Here is a 20,286-nt window from a genome sequence, read left to right on the forward strand (position 1 = left end):
ACAATATCATGGCGTGTTGTTGTTTGTTTTTGGACGAACTAGAACTTTCCAGAAACGTTTTTATTAAACTGTAATTAATTGCAAATATTCAGCATTTTGCAAACGTCAACACAAATGAATCTTACAATTGGGGATCTATTTTAGTACAACAGCATCAAGGCGCTTGGGTGGTATGGACATGTGAACGCAAAAGAATAATTACGAAAAACAGGTCTTCCAACATCAAACCCCAGTCCAGCGCAGCAGACTGAACTGGCAAGCTTTACTGCTGCTGTGAGTGGCGTGCCAGTTCATTATAATACCCCTGAGGAAGGTACACATGCCGAAATATTGGGAACAACAGGGCTCGCTTGTTGTTTTCTTTGTCTTCTCTTTCTCAATATATATATATATATGTGTGTGCGTGCGTGCGTGCGTGTGTGTGTGTTTGTGTTTGTGTGTGTGTGTGTGTGTGTGTGTGTGTGTGAGTGTGTGTGCGTGCGTGTGTGTGTGTGTGTGTTTGTGTGTGTGTGTGTGTGTAAGTGTGCGTGTGTGTGTGTGTGTGTGTGTGTACGTGTGTGTTTGTGTGTGTGTGCGTGTGTGTGTGTTTGTCTGTGTGTGTGTGTGTGTGTGTGTGTGTGTGTGCGTATGTGTGTATGTGTGTGTGTGTGTGTGTGTGTGTGTGTGTGTGTGTGTGTGTGTGTGTGTGTGTGTGCACAAACACCCATTGTTTTTCATGTTTTATGAGAAGGAGTTTGTAGTGTTCTTCAATGTGTGCTGTGCAGATGAATATGTATGCCAACAAAGGGTGTGTTTGCAGGTGGTATGCTGGTAAGATTGAAAAACAGGAACAGATTGACATCTTAAAACAAAACGGACATGGTGCCTTCCTGATACGAGAATGCATCACAAAGCCAAACGCCTACGTTTTAGGAAGTAAGAGCTAACTTTGTTTGCTGAAGATGTGAATCTATTGTACGTGAGAATTAAACAGGTCAAGGAGTTCATAATACAAGCTGGGATGAGCTTGCGTTCTAAATGCATGGATATGACAAGAGAAATGAGAGGATAATGACACAATTGTGAGACAAAAACAAGCTAACCTCCATGCAGGAGCATTAAAATATGAATAGTTTGAACAGAAGAAAAGCAACTTCATTTCCAATACTTCGAATGTCCTGGTAGATAAGAGATACAAAATAAGATTTGTTTGCATCTGTAGGTATTATTTTCATAAATATGCATACATAACAAACTGCTGGAGTACAGTCAATGAAACAATGTTCTGATAAACAAAGGGAGGTAAGCGCTCTAAATGCATATTGCATGGGCACCTGTGAGGTCAACAAACAGTGAAATAAACCAGTGACGTAATTCATCCTCTCCGATAGTTCACACTTTATTGTATAGGTGTCGAACTTGCATTCTTTCTTTCAGGAGGCACATTATTGTTTCACATAATTATGAGTACTGGATCGTTCATGTCAATGTAATGCTTCATTACGTCATAAAGTTTACTCTCCTTAACAGGAGCTGGTGTAATTGTACGAGGGTGGCATCATTACGTTTCTTTAAAGACATATACTACAATATATAAGAAAATAATGCTTTGTTTTACTGCGTTTTATTGTATTTCAGTGAACATTGAGGAAAATGTACTTAGGCATCGCATTACCGTTGAGGACGACGGCTACACGCTCGACGATGCAGATGAACATAAATATTTTCAAACACTGTCTGCACTAGTAGAATACTACGAACAGAACGATTTGTACGTTGACGGACAACTTCTGGGGAAGCTGTTGAAACCAGCACAGGTAAATACATACCAAGCGCCCTTTAAACTTTCCTGAGGTGATTGTGCATTGATATGATGACTGTTTGACACTTTACAATATTAATTTGTTGGTGACATGCAATAGAATTTACCTGCGAACCGATACGTAATGGTTAAGAGGTTATATAAGCTGCCAAAATATGTTTTGAACACTATACTAAATGTGTATGTGTTATTACTGCTAACCCCGGCGCATTTATCAAGTACATGTTATTTAAAATTACGTTCTTTTACGATATATTGTTTTTTCTTTGGTACACAACAACACTTTCTCTCTTTTGGAAAAAAAGTGACAGCCAATCATGAATTCAATTAATGTTGATCGATCGGGGACTGGGTGGCCGAGTGGTAACGCACTTGCGCTCGGAAGCGAGAGGTTGCGAGTTCGACTCTGGGTCAGGGCGTTAGCAATTTTCTCCCCCCTTTCCTAACCTAGGTGGTGGGTTCAAGTGCTAGTCTTTCGGATGAGACGAAAAACCGAGGTCCCTTCGTGTACACTACATTGGGGTGTGCACGTTAAAGATCCCACGATTGACAAAAGGGTCTGTCCTGGCAAAATTGTATTGGCATAAATCTAAACAACGAAGTGACTGTGGTAAGATTAACAAAGTTAAAAAACAAAGGATTACTGTTAATATTGTTGTATTGGCATAGATACAAAAAATGTCCACCAAAATACCCGTGTGACTTGGAATAATAGGCCGCGAAAAGTAGGATATGCGCCGAAATTGCTGCGATCTGCTGGTCGATGTATTGTGTAAAAAAATGCCATCTCACACGGCATACGTAGATCCCTGCGCCTTGAGTCCGAGTCTGGAGATACGCGCGCGATACATGTATAAGACTTCATATAAAAATAATATCAGTTTCACTTTGCCGTTATATTGTGGATTTCCTGGACAATGGTAGTAAACCCAGGTAAAAAGGCAACTGTATGCACTTGACATGGTATTATTCCTATTGACAAGAACTATCTCTGACTAGTGTATAGTTAAGAGACCACAGGCGCGTTTACTGACCGCCCAAACTCAGGCATGAACATATTAACTGATACGACGTCACTTTTGATAAGAGGTTAATGTTAACGGCAAGCTGAATGTGGAATATTGATAATAAAAAGGAGAAGATTCTGACATGAAATAAAACAAAATATAAGTAACAGATTGAGTGTCTGTCTTGAGGAGTGTTATCCTGTTTGCTTTGCATTACTAATTTTGAAGTCAGTACTAAAATGTGTGATAGTGGTGGTAACTGTGGTGGTGGCCATGGCGTTGGTAATGCTGTTGTTGTTACTGTTGATGTTGTTGTTGTTGATAATGGTGGTGGTCGCAGTTTTGATAAAGCCATTGTTTTTGGTGTTGTTGTTGTTGTTGTTGTTGTTGTTGTTGTTGTTGTTGTTGTTGTTGTTCTTGGCTCCTTACAAACCTCTACAATATATGTGAGTCAGTTGTAGAGTTAAATCACACAGATTATGTGACAAGAAGAATGTGGAAAATTCGGCTTACCTTAACTAACATATAATTTAATACACATCGCTGTCAATTTCAGGGCATCACAGGTGCTGCTGCTGCAGGTACACAAGAAGAGTTCGGAACGGAGATCAAGTAAAAACCAAGGAACAATTAAGACCCCTACATGTCTGTCATGTGTGTGGCAGACTGCCACGTGCCTGACTGGTCACATGCAACCTTCGGATGTGCTTTGTAAGATTCATCAAGGAGAAAAAGCAGTACTGCCTAGCAGGATTCACCACATATACTACCTATAAAGGGTCCCGGCACCTCCACAAAGTTTGTATTAGAGGGGGCATTTGATCGACCTCCTCAGTGGAACTTTGGAGTGTCTGAAGACCAGGAGATTCATATTCTTGGTGCCAGGTGGCTTTACATTTGTCTCTGGCATGCGAAGTCCGGAGCACGCATGTCAAAATAGACTGCTTACCAGTTTACCTGACGAAATCACATAGGGGATTGTGACATCTGCAAATGTTGCAGTCTTGAAAATATGAAATTGCCTTCGAAGAGAGTCATCTTTAACCTTGGTTGCCAGTTTAGCTTGACGCTGAGCATTTTGTATCCGAAATACAACAGTCTGTGCGCAGTACAAGCGACAAAAATGTCCCGGTTCTATGTCCATTTTGCGCAGAACTGCCATCAAGCTTGTGCATCCATCATTAAACACAGATACTGTAACTGCAACAGCTGTTTCCACTATTTTGAGCCCATGGGTCTTTTTCTTGGGACATAACCTCCAGATCATGTTGTTCAGGCTTTCATTTCGATTTTGTGTGAAACCGCCAAGGCACTTTGACAGAAGCTCAGTTTTGCACAGGTCTTTCCAAACTGGTTTTACCACATCCATAACAGCAGATGGTAAATGACTGCTTGGATGGGCATTAGGTTTTCTTTCTTGTTCAGCTTTCAGATAGGGACACCAGCTTGCATCACAAAAGCTATGTGTGGGATCTTCATCAGAAGAATTTTTTTTGGAAAAAAAACTGCCCATACAGCTTTTCGCATGCTTACAATATCATTTGAGTGCGCTCGTATAGCATTTCCAAAGTATGCTTGCATTTTGTCGATTTGTTTGTCTGTCAGTCTGCCTTTTCCACCTAATCCTTTCTTATCCTGTGCTTTTGTTGTTTGCTTTAGTTTTCTGAGTCGTGTTCCGATGCGCTTTTGTACGTGTCCGACACATTCCATTGTTCCTATGACTTTGTCTCCATACGGCTTCTGTAAGTGTGTGTATTCCCATCACCGACAAATTCTGTGTACCTAAGCCTATACTGGGCAATTGATCTGTTGAAAATGTCACAAGTCCCAGCTGCTTCCATCCCCCCGCTAGACCCTTCATATGTCAATGTGCACTCTTGAGCATGGTTTGCCTGCCACAATCTACATTTTTCGGAATTGGGGTCTTGCTTTTTCCAATAGTCGCATGACTTGCATGACTTGGATTTTGTTTCTGTGTCCAGTACCTTTTCTTTCTGCATGCCTATAGTTGTCACTACACCTTGCTTCGATGAATGTCCTCTGGTCATCCAAGTTCCGTCTGTAGAAACATTGATATCTCGAACATTATCATCAGTCTCCCCTGCTTCATCATACTCAGCTTCTGCTGCTGCCTGCATACTGTTTTTTTGTACAGATGTTGTGGCTTGATGTATTGTTATCTGTATAGCTCTAGAACTACTTCTACCCACTGGTTTAGGCAGATTCATTATGCCACAGAAAGTTTCTAGTTCAAATACGTCAGCTCCTACACATCTCATAGCAAACGCCGCTCTTCGATTTGCGGTGTTGACAACAGAATTGCCAACAGGAATCTGGGGGGAAGAAGAGAAAGTTTGCTGCCTATCACAGTGTTGATTCACACAATGGAAAGCAAAGGTGCTTGCTAGACCCTTTCTTTCTACTTCATACAGTTGCACAGCATGAAAGCAAAAGCTACACACTAACTTTGCTGAAATGTTGTCACCTAGAATTTTGATGTCAACTATTCTGTTCCCTGCTGGAGATTCCACAGTCAAATTTGCATCATCAGTTTCCTCACTCTCTTCACACTCACTGTCTGATTTATCTTCTTCCTCATTACCAGACTCCTCACTACTACAATCAAAGATCAGTTTGTACAAGGCAGGGTTCTCTAGTTTTTGTTCCGATCGAGTGGTACAATCTGCTGATTCACTTGTAGTTGTACCAAAACCTGAGTTTTCATCATTTACAGTTTCGTCACTCGATGCTATACTTTCGCTGTTTTGATTCGTCTGCTTCTTCGTGTGCTTATTTCCATAAAATTTGCGTTTCTTGGGCTTTGAAGGCCCATACTTTTTATCCCCGGGCATAGTCTTTACCAAAACAAACTGCAATACCCTAAAATACACTCAACACAGCTACACACGATGTATCTTGAAAGTAAAATGAACACAGCATGCGCGACACAGTAAACAGTCGGCCATTTTGAATGGCAGATAGGAAGGTGCCCATTGTTTCAGGTTTCCAAGGGAGTAATCCTTGTTATTGGGTACAGAAAGAGAGTGACTGAATGTTATTTTTTACTGTTTTGGGTCGCTATTTTGGGCGTTGTCAGCACCACACCCACCCTACTAAAAGGCTATTATCTCAAACAATGATTTTTTTATGCACAATAAAATTGCAGCACATAAAAGATGAATAATGTCTGAATAAAATGAGCCATAACAAAGGTGTGTATCTGAAAAATGATGTTTTGGCAAAATTCTGGGTGACCCTGCCCCCTTAAAGACTGCTTGGTTTGGCAGATGTTTGTGGGGCTCAGTACGTTAATATACTTAGCAATTTACGCTGCTATCTGGCATTTGTTTGTTGGTTTTTCATGAGGAATATTCCAATGCCAAAGAAGAACATGTTCTAAAACGTTTCCAGTCTCAAATATTCCGATGTCTGGTCACATAGCATTGTATTGCTGATTTGAATTTAGCTGCCAACAACCAGACAAAAAGGATCTAGTTTCATATTAGGTGTGTACATGCCTTTGGTGGTGGTGGGTGGGGGGGGGGGGAGTTTATCTGTTGAATGTCATTGTTGATGAACTGTATTTGATGTAGATAACAACACGTGTTTTTTTTTTACATCACTGTAACATACTTGTTGTGACATTTGTGTTGCTTTTGATAAATCATTGTTAAGATTTTTTATTCTGTTCAAATACAATGCCGCTTCAAATGTAACCTTTGGTAAAACTTCTTGACTGACGGAAGATAGTAATTTAAAACATTAGATAAGACGTAATGACATACATGTACAAGGTTTAACAACTACATCAACATTGAAAAAATAGTATCCAGGGGAGGCAATCATCTTACTGCACTTATAGCAATATACAGCGGTTGTTTCCCTTGTCAAATAACAGCAACAAACGTATTTGATGTCTATTGAGGCAGTCAAGGCCAACATAACAACCCAATACAAAATGGGTCTGTGGGTTTGGCACACTATTTGACAATTAAATAACCAATAAAACAATGAGTTGACACGCCGGACAGGTCTGAGGTGAATGGGGCCAGACTAAGTATACACCCTGGCCCTCCAGGTTGGGGGTTGTGCGAAGGGCTAACAACTCATCCATGGAAAAAATACTCGTTACAGAAACGTCAACAAAGTTGCAGAGAGGTAGATTTGATAGCAAATAACACATCTAATCAGGTTTGTATTATAAAACCGCCAAACGTAAAATACTGTTAAAGGCTACAGTAAGAATGTTATAATAATGTTCTCAAGGACACGAAGTTGAATAGGATAGCGTTTCTCTTTTTTTTTGTTATACCTCATACTGCACCTCCGTGAAATGTTCCCACTTCGCAACACACTAATACCCTCTGTTGTTAAACACAAGACAAACGAACAAGAGTTTACTGCATGAGCTTCGCCACGAAATTGTGTTACTTATGTGCTTTGCAATGTATAGATATGATGTACAAAGAAAGGAACTATTAGTCTTGTCATATTTTGTTTAGAAGGTGTGTTCTGCTACAGTTGATTTGAATTATCCCTGGACATTTCTGAGGAACACGCACCGTAAGTGCATCACATTCTACAGTAACTTGTAGATGCACATTCCTTGCACCTATCAATTTGTGAAGACTACTTATGTGCAAGAAGTCTGATGGTTGAATTCACATTAGCAGGGTTATTTGAAATATGATTATTTTTGATACTGTTTAATGTAATTGTATTTTAGTGCATGCTTACGTGGAAGATTTAACCCTTAACCCACCCAATGAATCTAAATGTGTTTAAAAAAAATCTAGCTTTGTATCAATATAGCATATTTTACATTTGCTATGCATTTCATGACTTGTATTGGTATGAAGACCTGAAAATGTTCCACCAGTATTGCTTTTTAAAACCATTGTCGCGGTATGTGATATATGTGATAGAACTAGCGAGCCCATTCTCAGTAATAACGTACAATTGCAATTTCAGAATTGTCGAAAAGTATACGAGGTGTAATAGAACTTCTTCCAAAATGCAACTTTTTTTCTTCTCAGAATGAATCATTAATTCCGTAATTTAAGCCCGCAAGGCGGTAATGTATGTATCAGTTTGCAAGCACATGACCCTTCAAGCCCCCAACCACCATTACCTTTATGGATCAGCGTGTGAGCGATCTACTTATGAGCCAACCCGGCACACAATTTTACCCGGGTTTTAAATCTCCGAGGTAAAAATAGAAAATTAAACTTCAAACATGCATTACACGTGAGTTCTCAAGCATGTGTCGGCTCGTCGGTTTCCGATTTTCTCCGTTTGTATTTGTATATTGTACGTTATATTGATTTTGCTGTTCGATGTAAGTGAAGTTGATAACAAACCCTCGATCTGTTCCCGTTCATTCCGAATAAGTTTGGAAAGCAATCTCAAGTAGCGGTAATTTCAAGTGTGACCGACATTATGTTGTAGTCTGGCTCCGAAATGCATAGACCAATTGCCGAAAGCTGCTGACGGCATTGCCTGAAAGGATGTCCCTACCTGGAATTCCCAACGGATTTTGAGACTTGGAAGATTTGGTTTGGGACGACAGCGTACGCTCTGTGGCCTGTTTATACTATAAAGGGAAGCAAACGTTCAAAAACAGGCGTCGACAGACCCAATGAAGGGGATACCAAACTTGTAGATAACATAGTTGTGATCGGTTAGAGATATATTGCCGTTTACTTTCATTGACAGTACCAAGTTAAATGTTGACGTTGACACCACCCAACCTATTTGCGTACACAGGGACAACACGTGTACATCCAGTGATATGCATTAATTGATGAGGTTTTGATATACTTTTGTAAATCTTCTTTGAGTAAAACAAAGACAAAATAAGTATGTATTATTATTAGAACAGAAAAGAACCCTACTACATTTTCTGACACAGTTCGATCTGCAAATTAATAGTATGTGTGAAGGTTCATTGTGTACAGGGTGCTGAAGAACACATTGGTGTATTCGCAAAACACAAATGCAAGTCTTTTAACCAAGATACTATGTTACCAATGTCTGTTTAAAACGCGGTTGTGTCTGTGTGCTACGGTTGGCGACAGAGTTATCATCCCCAAAGTCATGGACTAGCATTTGCTTTTATAACTTTGTGTCATGTGCGATAGTCTTATTCATTATAAATTCGCCATGCATGTCGATGATGAACCCGTTAGAATATTGCATAACAGACAACCGGTTCAAGGTTATATCTCTCGTGTAACCAACCAGTAATTCCTATTGTTCGAATTCCCCGCATTTATATACACATGGTGACAGTTTGAAATAATTTAAAACCGTTCGTGTTTGAACAATAAACTGATTCGATAGTAATTGCACTTTATTGCTGAGAATGGGTACACTTTTTTTGCATTTGCGTTTTGTGGTCTGACACAATGTCAACACATGGTGTGACCTATTTTAGGGTATTTTTTCCCTTTACCAAAAAGTGTGTTTACTGTAAAATGAACTGTATGTCTTTGTTTTTGTATTATATAAAGCTGTGCTTGCTTAATGTTTTCCTAAAGTCAATTAATTTTGTATGTGTACTTTTGGTTTTTACAAACAATAAAGCTTGTGTTGTGTGTAACTGACAGTTTTGACAATCGAAAGGTCCACATAATTTCACAGTGGAACACACATCTCTACCATGAGAAAACAAGCAAACACACTTCTTTATTTTTAACTTGTTTTGAACGAAAATGCAGATAGTCTCCACACTGTACAGAAACACAAATCCAACAAGTCGCGTAAGGCGAAATTACTACATTTAGTCAAGCTGTGGAACTCACAGAATGAAACTGAACGTAGTCCGCCGCTAGTGCAAAAGGCAGTGAAAGTGACGAGCCTGTTTGGCGCGGTAGCGATTGCGCTGTGCTTCATAGCACGCTTTTGGAATCAGGAACCGACAAGGAATAAGATGAAATAGTTTTTAAAACGATTTCGGAAATTTAATTTTGATCATAATTTTTATATTTTTAATTTTCAGAGCTTGTTTTTAATCCAAATATAACATATGTATATGTTTTTGGAATCAGAAAATGACGAAGAATAAGATGAAATTGTTTTTGGATCGTTTAATAAAAAAATAATTTTAATTACAAGTTTCCGATTTTTAATGACCAAACTCACTCATTAGTTTTTAAGCCACCAAGCTGAAATGCAATACCAAACCCCGGGCTTCGTCGAAGATTGCTTTGCCAAAATTTCAATCAATTTGATTGAAAAATGAGGGTGTGACAGTGTCGCCTCAACTTTTACAAAAAGCCGGATATGACGTCATCAGAGGTATTTATCGAAAAAATGAAAAACAAATCCAGGGATATCCTACCCAGGAACTCTCATGTCAAATTTCATAAAGATCGGCCCAGTAGTTTAGTCTGAATCGCTCTACACACACACACAGACAGACAGACCCACACACATACACCACGACCCTCGTCTCGATTCCCCCTCTATGTTAAAACATTAATTAGTCAAAACTTGACTAAATGTAAAAACAACAAGTCGCGTAAGGCGAAAATACAACATTTAGTCAAGTAGCTGTCGAACTCACAGAATGAAACTGAACGCAATGCAACGCAGCAAGACCGTATACTCGTAGCATCGTCAGTCCACCGCTCATGGCAAAGGCAGTGAAATTGACAAGAAGAGCGGGGTAGTAGTTGCGCTGAGAAGGATAGCACGCTTTTCTGTACCTCTCTTCGTTTTAACTTTCTGAGCGTGTTTTCAATCCAAACATATCATATCTATATGTTTTTGGAATCAGGAACCGACAAGGAATAAGATGAAGGTGTTTTTAAATTGATTTCGAAAATTTAATTTTGATCATAATTTTTATATATTTAATTTTCAGAGCTTGTTCTTAATCCGAATATAACATATGTATATTTTTTTGGAATCAGAAAATGATGGAGAATAAAATGAACGTAAATGTGGATCGTTTTATAAAAAAAAATATTTTTTTTACAATTTTCAGATTTTTAATGACCAAAGTCATTAATTAATTTTTAAGCCTCCAAGCTGAAATGCAATACCGAAGTCCGGGCTTCGTCGGAGATTACATGACCAAAATGTCAACCAATTTGGTTGGAAAATGAGAGCGTGACAGTGCCGCCTCAACTTTCACGAAAAGCCGGATATGACGTCATAAAAGACATTTATCAAAAAAATGAAAAAAGCGTCTAATGATATCATACCCAGGAACTCTCATGTCAAATTTCATAAAGATCGGTCCAGTAGTTTAGTCTGAATCGCTCTACACACACACACACACACAGACAGACAGACACACACACATACACCACGACCCTCGTCTCGATTCCCCCCTCTATGTTAAAACATTTAATCAAAACTTGACTAAATGTAAAAAGACTGCCAACGTTCCAAAATTCAGAATAAAAAAACCCAAGAAAGGTAGGTTGTTGGAACGTTTGTTATTGACAAAACAATACATTCACAGATATTTCGACCCAACGGTCTTTTAAGTGAACAGACACACAAATATTCACACAAAACTTATCTTGATAGAATCAGTTTTCGCCCACTCGTCAGGAAGCCGAGCGAATCAATTCGAATCAATTCCAAATGAAGCGAACGAGTATGCATTTCACCAACATAGGATCACAGTGACCGTGGTCAACTCATGTTGTAGTGGACGATCGTGTCTGTAATGGGACTCGACATGTAACAAATGTCCCCCAATTTTCAAATATAATGTACATACAAACAACGAAATGAACAGATATCTGATATTTTACATATTCTTTATTAAAGGTTCCTCTCACAAACACGCAAGAATGATAAACTCTGTTGTTTTAAATGAAGGAGAAAAAAATGCTTCAAACAGGGTTGGTGTTGCCGTTCCTTTATTTTTTTAGCCATTTTTGACGACAAATTCCACTTTAATTCCGTTTCCACCCGTATTTCCAAACACTGATTGGACTGTTCTTGCTTGTGGTGTTTCGTCAGCTTTTAACACACATATACACACAGTTTTCCAAAGGTATCGTAACGCAAGCTCATATATGTGACCCTCCACCACGGAATGAGTCGCATGTCACCTTTACATGATTTTCATATTTTTACATTTATCTAAAGAGTTTTTTATGCTCTATCCAGTGGTGAAAACCGTTTTAGAAAAGAGCGAAAACTGTTTAAGTTATAAGCCTGTGACTAAGGTGACCCTCACGCTGTTACCATACACTCTCCGGACTTATATCAAGCCTAGCGCAGAACCGCGCGAGGTGACATGCGACTCATTTCCTGGTGGAGGGTCACATATTATCGCTCTAAAAAAAGAGCCACCCACTGTTGTCACCAAAATTGAAGAAAGACTGAAGTAGATTAAACACACAGAAGAAGTCCTGATCTCACGTGCTTATTTAGCGTATTGTTACCAATCCAGTGCCCCATATGGCTTTTTGACCAATCAGGATGACCCTCTAAATGTTATAACGTTCAGGCAGGGACCCTTTTTGTTTATCAAGCTAAACATTAACAAGACAAAGTAAGTATGTAAATCAACAATATCAGCGTGATTTATTCTAAAGAATGACACTTCAAATGCTGTCAAATAATACTCTCTTTATCTAAAAAATACAGAAAAGCGAGTTTTGTCGGTGGGTGCTTTACGGAACAGCAAGGCACCGCCCATCCTTTGAGTGTGCAATGCCGACCTGCTCACTTGAAATCTAAATGATCAAAGTTCAGAAAAACCACTGAAGTGAAACTGCATCACTCGCTTTACGTCAAATGTATCTTTACCTCATTTTCCATCCGTCTGGAGTCGGTTCTAAATTTGTCGCTCTCTGTTCAACAAGAAAAACTGAAGAAACCGAAACGCATGTTCAACAAGGTTTATCTTGTGAGATTATTGTGTGTCAAACGCACTTGACCTGTGAATATTCATCACGTCAGGTGTGTGACTCTGATTGGCTGACCCAGGCCACGAGAATATTTTGACTGACAGGCAAAATCAGGTAGGAGCGCGCAAATTCCCATTGTGGCTGTTCTGTCTAATTCGCGCGGTTGCTTCGAAATTTTGTTGGTCGAAATAAACGGTAATAAAACCGTTATTTCTAATATACTGACTGTTAGCAAATGATAACAGGCATCTTTCTTTGAAAGGGATCACGTGACCGCCGCTCAAAAAAGGGTACCCCCAAAATCGACGTGGCAAACACGGAAGGAACCAAATAAAAATGTATAAACAATCATAATAGGCAAAACGTGGTAAGTTTTACATACGACGAGAAAGTCAAATCCATTATTTACCAATAGCATGTTGTTTTCTTTACCTATCTTGAATATTTCGCGTGATATGTTATTCCTTGTGCTGCAGGTGTCGGTCGCATAAGTGGTAACAAAACGGGAGGTTTTGCGTCAATTATAAAGGGTACCATGACGAAAGAAGCTCTGTAATTCAACAATGACTCGGTGGGTTGCTCTGACACTTTAGGAGCATTATGCCTATCTACTCGAAATACTTCTCGTAAAATTGCAGATTGTTAACAGTATTTGATCAGATGTAATGCAATCCTGTTATCAGATTGAGTAACCTTTACACAAAATCATGACTTTGTAAGTCTACAGACAGACGATTGATACACACACTGCAAACGTTTCATTTGCGTATAGCAACTCATGCCCAGTCATGCGTGACCCCCGCATATTATTTAAGCCAGTAGTTGCATGGCAGGACTTGTATTAATCATGTTGTCTGTAGACATACAAATTCGTGATTTTGTTTGTTGACGTATGTGTAGATATGAAAAGGTCCTCTCTGTCAGCTGCCAGCTTAGGCCATCGCATGTAAGACTCATTATATTCAAACGCAACAAAGCAGTGCGTCTAAACAGCCTCAGCATTAAATGAAGTGAACGTCACGGTTTGTTGAACACAGACTACTTTCTTTTGTGCGAGAATGAAAGGAAGTGAAAAACGTACGAGGTACAACTTCAAAATAAAGATGACTCGAAACCCCCCGTGCAATTCCCGAGAAATAGAATGTGTGTAAAACCGTCGGTGGTTATCCAGCAAAAGAATCAATATTCCCGAAAAATTCAGTGTGAGTGTGTGTGTGTGTTTGTGTGTGTGTGTGTGTGTGTGTGTGTGTGTGTGTATGTGTGTGTGTGTGTGTATGTGTGTGTGTGTGTGTGTGTGTGTGTGTGTGTGTGTGTGTGTATGTATGTGTGTGTGTGTGTGTATGTATGTGTGTGTTTGTGTGTGTGCACGTTGTTGCTATTGCATATTGCCGTGAGCTCTAGTGAGAATGGGCGATTGATAGGTGTTCAATATTATTATTATTATTTAAGTTATTGAGACAGCGAGAGAGTTCCGCGTTCACAGGTGTTACCCTGACCCAAAATAAAGTGGTTTTAAGGAAAGAAAGGGGCCGCTGTGAGTCAGTTCTCGGAAATGGTTGTACTTATACAACATGACACAATTTCCTTCGTGTGCGTGCGTGTTCGTGTATAAACAGATGATACAAATACACAAACAAACAATAAAGGAAGCAAGTACACAAACAAGTACCCCAAAAGGTGCATAAACCAATTGTCCAAACAAATAAGAAGACTAACAAAAGAACAAGCAAACGAACACAGAATATTACAGGGTGACCCAAAAAAAAGAGTACCCAAACAAAACGTCATAAATTGAACAAAAATAAAGCAATCTTCATAAAATTTATTTACACACACAAGTAGCCTCTGCATGATTTCAACAGAAAATGTTAGCGTTCTAGCTTGTCTTTCAGGAAAGTTATGCTCATTCTACAGAACATGCTCCAAATGGCCTCCCCAGGATTTAAATCCCCCAGATTTCTATCTTTGGGGGTTCCTGAAAGACAACGTCTACAGGAACAACCCACAGACAATCGCAGAACTCAAGCGAGCCATCACAACAACCATTCGCGGAATCTCGCAACAGGAGTGTGTGCGGGTGATTGATAACTTTGCGTTCAAGTTTGCCTGAATCGGCGCGGAGGCCATTTGGAGCATGTTCTGTAGAATGAGCATAACTTTCCTGAAAGACAAGCTAGAACGCAAATCATGCAGAGGCTACTTGTGTGTGTAAATACATTTTATGAAGATTGCTTTATTTTTGTTCAATTTATGACGTTTTGTTTGGGTACTCTTTTTTTTGGGTCACCCTGTACAACAAATGTATGAGGTATACAATCGTTGTGTTGTATACGAAATAAGACAGTCATTTTGTCGCGTGTCTCGGTATTACAACTCATGCGTTATTCTATATGTCAACATTGAACGTAACTGAGAAGAACGCACGGTAGGCTCATTATCATACATGTAGGACACAATGACTTCCACGATCGCTCGACTGAAACCTACGAAACTCTTCCCGTCACAGATTTGTGTAATAAAATGTGAAGGTCACCTTCAGCACAAAAGAGACATTTCAGCCTGACAGTGTCGTGTAATTCTAACTCGACCAGCTAACAGAATGAATTTGTTGCTCAGGTTGTCGCATGTTCGTGTGCATGAAAGGGACAGTGTGTGTTGGTGTAGCGGGAGGAGGGGTACAACCTTGCCAAACCCAGCTAACATGGCGTGAAAATGACTGGTTGCTCTAAGTACTGGAACGTATACCGATGAGGGTCTTTGTCATCGTGCTGTGAAATCTGGAGAAGCTGGTATTTGTGGTTTTAGATGTATTGCATATTAACTGCGGCTACCCAGCAAAAACACAATACAAACCCATGATTTTTTGCCGTTTTTACATTTAGTAAAGTTTTGACTAAATGTTTTGACATAGAGGGAGAATCGAGACGAGGGTCGTGGTGTATGTGTGTGTGTGTGTATGTGTGTGTGTGTGTGTGTGTGTGTGTGTGTGTGTGTGTGTGTGTGTCTGTCTGTCTGTCTGTGCGTGTGTGTGTGTAGAGCGATTCAGACCAAACCGATCTTTATGTAATTTGACATGAGAGTTCCTGGGAATGATATCCCCGGACGTTTTTTTTTCTTTTTTTCGATAAATACCTTTGATGACGTCATATCCGGCTTTTTGTAAAAGTTGAGGCGGCACTGTCACACCCTCATGTTTCAGTCAAATTGATTGGAATTTTCGTAAAGCAATCTTCGACAAAGGCCGGACTTTGGTATTGCATTTCATCATGGTGGCTTAAAAATTAATTAATGACTTTGGTCATTAAAAATCTGAAAATTGTAATACATTTTTTTTATATAAAACGATCCAAATTTACGTTCATCCTATTCTACATCATTTCCTCTGATTCCAAAAAACATATAAATATGTTATATTCGGATTAAAAACAAGCTCTGAAAATTAAAAATATAAAAATTATGCTTAAAATTAAATTTCCGAAATCGTTTTAAAAACATCTTCATCTTTTTCCTTGTCGGTTCCTCATTCCCAAAACATATAGATATGATATGTTTGGATTAAAAACACGCTCAGAAAGTTAAAACGAAGAGAGGTACAGAAAAGCGTGCTATGCAGCACAGCGAAACTACTACCGCGCTGAACAGGCTCGTCAGTTTCACTCCGTTATGCACAAGCGGCGGACTACGGTCATTGTGAAAAAATGCAGTGCGTTCAGTTTCATTCTGTGAGTACCACAGCTTGACTAAATGTAGTAATTTCGCCTTACGCGACTTGTTCAGGATTGTGGTCGCTCTCTTTTACACGCTAGATCAGCCTGACTGCGCTGCGGATTTAAAAGAAATGTGTATCAACTGTTAGGTAAGATACCGATGTAATACATGTAAAATATCATTCAGTTTAAGTCACCGTTCTGACGGTTGAAAGTGAATCACGCCGTGAAAAAACGCCATTTTTGGGGGTAGGCGTGGTCAAGGACCTGTGACGCCATACCCAAGTGTTGCTCAGATCCAGGAAACACATTTTTGAGCGGAAGAAAGACTGATCTTCATATACACGTATCTTTCTGACCCAAAAAACTGCTGTTTAACATCTGGGCAAAACCACTGAAAAAAAGATCCTTAACATTTTGTGCTCAGTATATATAGCGTGCTCGAACAGCGCAGCCGCCACGAGGCCAACAAATGTCACCATCCAATCAACTAGGAAGTAAGTCAGTATACTTGCTCAACCGGTTTTACCCCTTTTCACACCCACACTGTATAAATTGCGCCACGAAGAAAACTGCGCATTGGCACCTTCGTTGTTGAAAGCAACTGCAATATATGAGAAAGGCGTCGTGCGTTCTACCTAGAGTTAAATTGCAACGTTTGACTGAAGCAACGTATAACACGTAAAATCGAGGTAAGCGTCTTCGATGCTGACCTTTATTTTTGTTTTGTTGTGTTGCTTTCTGTACTTGCTGAAACTGTCTAGTTTTGAACCTGTAGCATTCCGTTGCTTACTTCATTTTCAATGACTCGATTCACTCTGTGTGTGTGTTTGTGGATTTCCAGCCATATGCGGACCAAATGGGACTCAATCATGGGGTCGTCCATCGCTATATCGCAGCAATTTGTGGACATCGGCCGAAAAATGCGACTATCTGCGGACGTCCTCAAATAGGCGGCCTTGGTCCGCAAATTGCTGCAATATAGTGATGGATGTCTGCAAATAGCTGCACCTGCCTAAAAATGGAAATGCAAGTTGTCCTCATATTGCTGCAATATAGGTGTGGACAACGAGCCCTGTTTTACACAGATTTGATATCCATTGTAATATCCATTTTCAGATTATACACAGATTTTACACATTTGCAGAGCAGCTCTGTATTTAATGCCTACGTCGTTTTCAAACTGCTGTAAAATATGAACCAGGCAAAGCACGTCAAAACCAAAAGCAGATTTGTGGAGGACACTTCATGGCTGTTTGATTAGTGAATAGTGTGTAGTTGCTGTCTTATCTTCACTTCCTCATAAAGTGTGTGATACGGGGCAAGGATGAAGTGACTCTTGATCGCAGACAAACAAGCTACAAAAATCGTAAAAATGCATTTTTGTCATTGAGATAAAGATAGTCGTTGACGAATTTTATCCCTCTTTATGATCTACCAACGTGTTAAACAATCACATAAGTGAACAAAGTCCTACATGTACATACATGAACTACAGGGCCGGACCAAATGAGTTGTAAGGGGGGGGGGGTTCCTCCTTTTTTTTGGGGGGGGGCAAATCAGCGAAATGGGTTTGCAGGCGCGCGAACTAGGGGGGTCCGGGGGCATGCTCCCCCGGAAAATTGTTGAAAAACGGTTAAAATCTGTGCAATCTGGTGCATTCTGGGCCTTGTTTTGAGGGTTAAGAGCAGCATTGTTTTGGTGCTAAAACTAGTAAAAAAAAAAACCCACTCAAAGCAAGGTACATGCTTTTTCCAGGGGTGGGGTTCCGGAACCCGTGGAACCCCCCCCTGGGTCCGGCCCTGAACTACACTACTGTCATAAAACAAACTTGACACATGCGTTTGCGGGCAGAATTTTCTAATGAGGCCGTTTATCCTAAAACCAGTTATATGACTGGAAAGGCCGTTTATTCCCCTAACTTATTCAGAAAACAGATTGAGATTACATGACGTAGTGTCTATACAGTGGAACCTACAATACAGACCAAAATCAAATTAGCAAAATCAAGGTTCCCGCGTTTAAATTGACAAAAAATCAGAACTGCTAAAACGAAATATGTTTAGCATGTCCTGAGACAGAACAATCAAATCTGCATCCAAATCAGTCAGTTTTGTTCACATATCTTTTCTACCAAGGACGCGGTGTAGGTGTCAATCCTCTCAGAAGGCATAAAAGGCAGTTTTTGAAGCCGTTTTTATCGGGTAATGAGACAAAAAATGATACATTTGAGTAACTCGCCAACGCATTGCCTTCAAACTTTTGGAGATTGGTGCTAACACGTGTCGTAAAGTGTCTAAAGTAAATACGGAATTTCAAGTCATTTGAGACATTAGGTCTGCTGTTATGTGTCATGTCAGAAAAAGTTCTTAAATTGACCGTGGGTTTTAGCTGACTCATCACAAAAATGTAATTTGTTGATATCTTCAAGAACAATGACGGATGCGCCACATACTCAAATTTCACGTACATATCTTATCAGACCTGGGTGGTATGAGGATTTCAACGCGAAAGTAGTTTTTAAAAAGTTGACTCCTTTAGAGCACTGAGCGCAAAATAATGTCGGCCTAGGCCTAGAAGCAAAGCTCACTGCTGACACGCTTAATGGCTTTTGAAAAAGCATTTTCCAAGAATTGTTGTGTGCGTTTAAACAAGTGCGCTGAGAATAGCCATTGTTGAAACAGTATTAGATTTAAGGGTAAATCAAAGCTTTCATTTTTCTAAATGTATGTTAATTTTTTGTATTCAATCGGACAGGGTACATCTTTATTTTTAAAACTCTTTCTGGTATGTCGCATAACAGCTGAACCAATATCTCAAATGACTTAAGATTTCGTGTGTAGTTTACGACATGTGTCAGCACAAATCTCCGAAAGTGTGAAGGCAATGCGTTGGCGAGTTACTCAAATGTATCATTGAGCGAGTTTTAGCGTCAACTAAGGTGACTCGAGTCGAACCGGAGGTCGCAAAAACTCGGTACGGTACGACTGGAGTGACGTCACCGGTTAACCAACTTTCAACCTTGCTTCCTGCGTAGGGTCTCTCCAGTTCCAAGATGGCTGCCAAGGCGAGGTGAGAAACTTCTGCAAATATTTTTTGACAAAGTTACGGATTGTGAGAAGACATTTGTTGTAAATCACTTAGCCTTTCAAAAATTAAGGATACTGGGTTGGATACTGTCTTGGTTTTAATGCATTTTATTTTAGCAGTGATGTTTATTTTGGGAAGAAATGAGGTTAACAGGAGTTTGGGTGCGATTTCGGCTCAAATGTACTTTAGCGCCCTGAACTTTTACCCGGCTGTTTTGCGCTCGATTTTCACGCTCACTTCTTCATTGACGTTCGAATCGATAGTTCTATGTTTTGGCATTACATTCACATCAACAATAAAACAGTACTGCTTGTTCATCATCGTCGTCCATCAACTCTCCACAACAGTAAATCCGTAACGCGCTTGTCGCCATCTTGTTGCAAGGGACGCGACTGGACACAACCCAACAGCGTTTCCGCGAAGAAAAAACCCAGACATGCGCAGTGACCCTACCGTAGCTCAACCCTGTTCCTCGCCAAAACTCGCTCATTGTGTGTCTCATTACCCGCTAACACTGCTTCAAAATCCACCTTTTATGACTTCTGAGAGGATTGACACCTACACCGCTCAGCATGCCTTAGTGTCCATGGTAGACAAGATACATAAACAAAACTGACTGTTTTGGGTGCAGATGTGATTGTTCTGTTTAATGACATGCTAAACATGGTTCGATTTAATTGTTCTGATTTGTTGTCGATTTTATCGGGGGATCCTTGATTTTGCGAATTTGATTTTGGGGGGTATCTGTGTTGTATCGACACTACGTCATGTAATCTCAATCTGTTCACTGAATAAGTTAGGGG

At 39.8% G+C, this 20,286-nt stretch overlaps 1 protein-coding gene and 1 long non-coding RNA gene across 2 annotated transcripts in view; both read left to right on the forward strand.

The window, feature by feature from the left end:
• The first annotated feature begins 649 nt into the window (after positions 1-649).
• On the forward strand, positions 650-6,349 carry LOC138972891 (megakaryocyte-associated tyrosine-protein kinase-like). Its single transcript, XM_070345558.1, has 3 exons — positions 650-915; positions 1,618-1,796; positions 3,365-6,349. Exons 1-3 carry the CDS (start codon positions 750-752, stop codon positions 3,422-3,424), a joined length of 405 nt encoding a protein of 134 aa, XP_070201659.1. The 5' UTR covers positions 650-749; the 3' UTR covers positions 3,425-6,349.
• A 10,613-nt stretch (positions 6,350-16,962) lies between these two features.
• Positions 16,963-20,286, forward strand: part of LOC138972893 (uncharacterized) — a 28,881-nt gene continuing 25,557 nt past the window's right edge. Inside the window, exon 1 of the long non-coding RNA XR_011457799.1 lies at positions 16,963-17,085. This is a non-coding gene — a long non-coding RNA (uncharacterized lncRNA). The remainder of the gene's footprint in view (positions 17,086-20,286) is intronic.

This window comes from Littorina saxatilis, linkage group LG8, assembly GCF_037325665.1.
Source record: "Littorina saxatilis isolate snail1 linkage group LG8, US_GU_Lsax_2.0, whole genome shotgun sequence".
NCBI classification, from domain to species: domain Eukaryota; kingdom Metazoa; phylum Mollusca; class Gastropoda; order Littorinimorpha; family Littorinidae; genus Littorina; species Littorina saxatilis.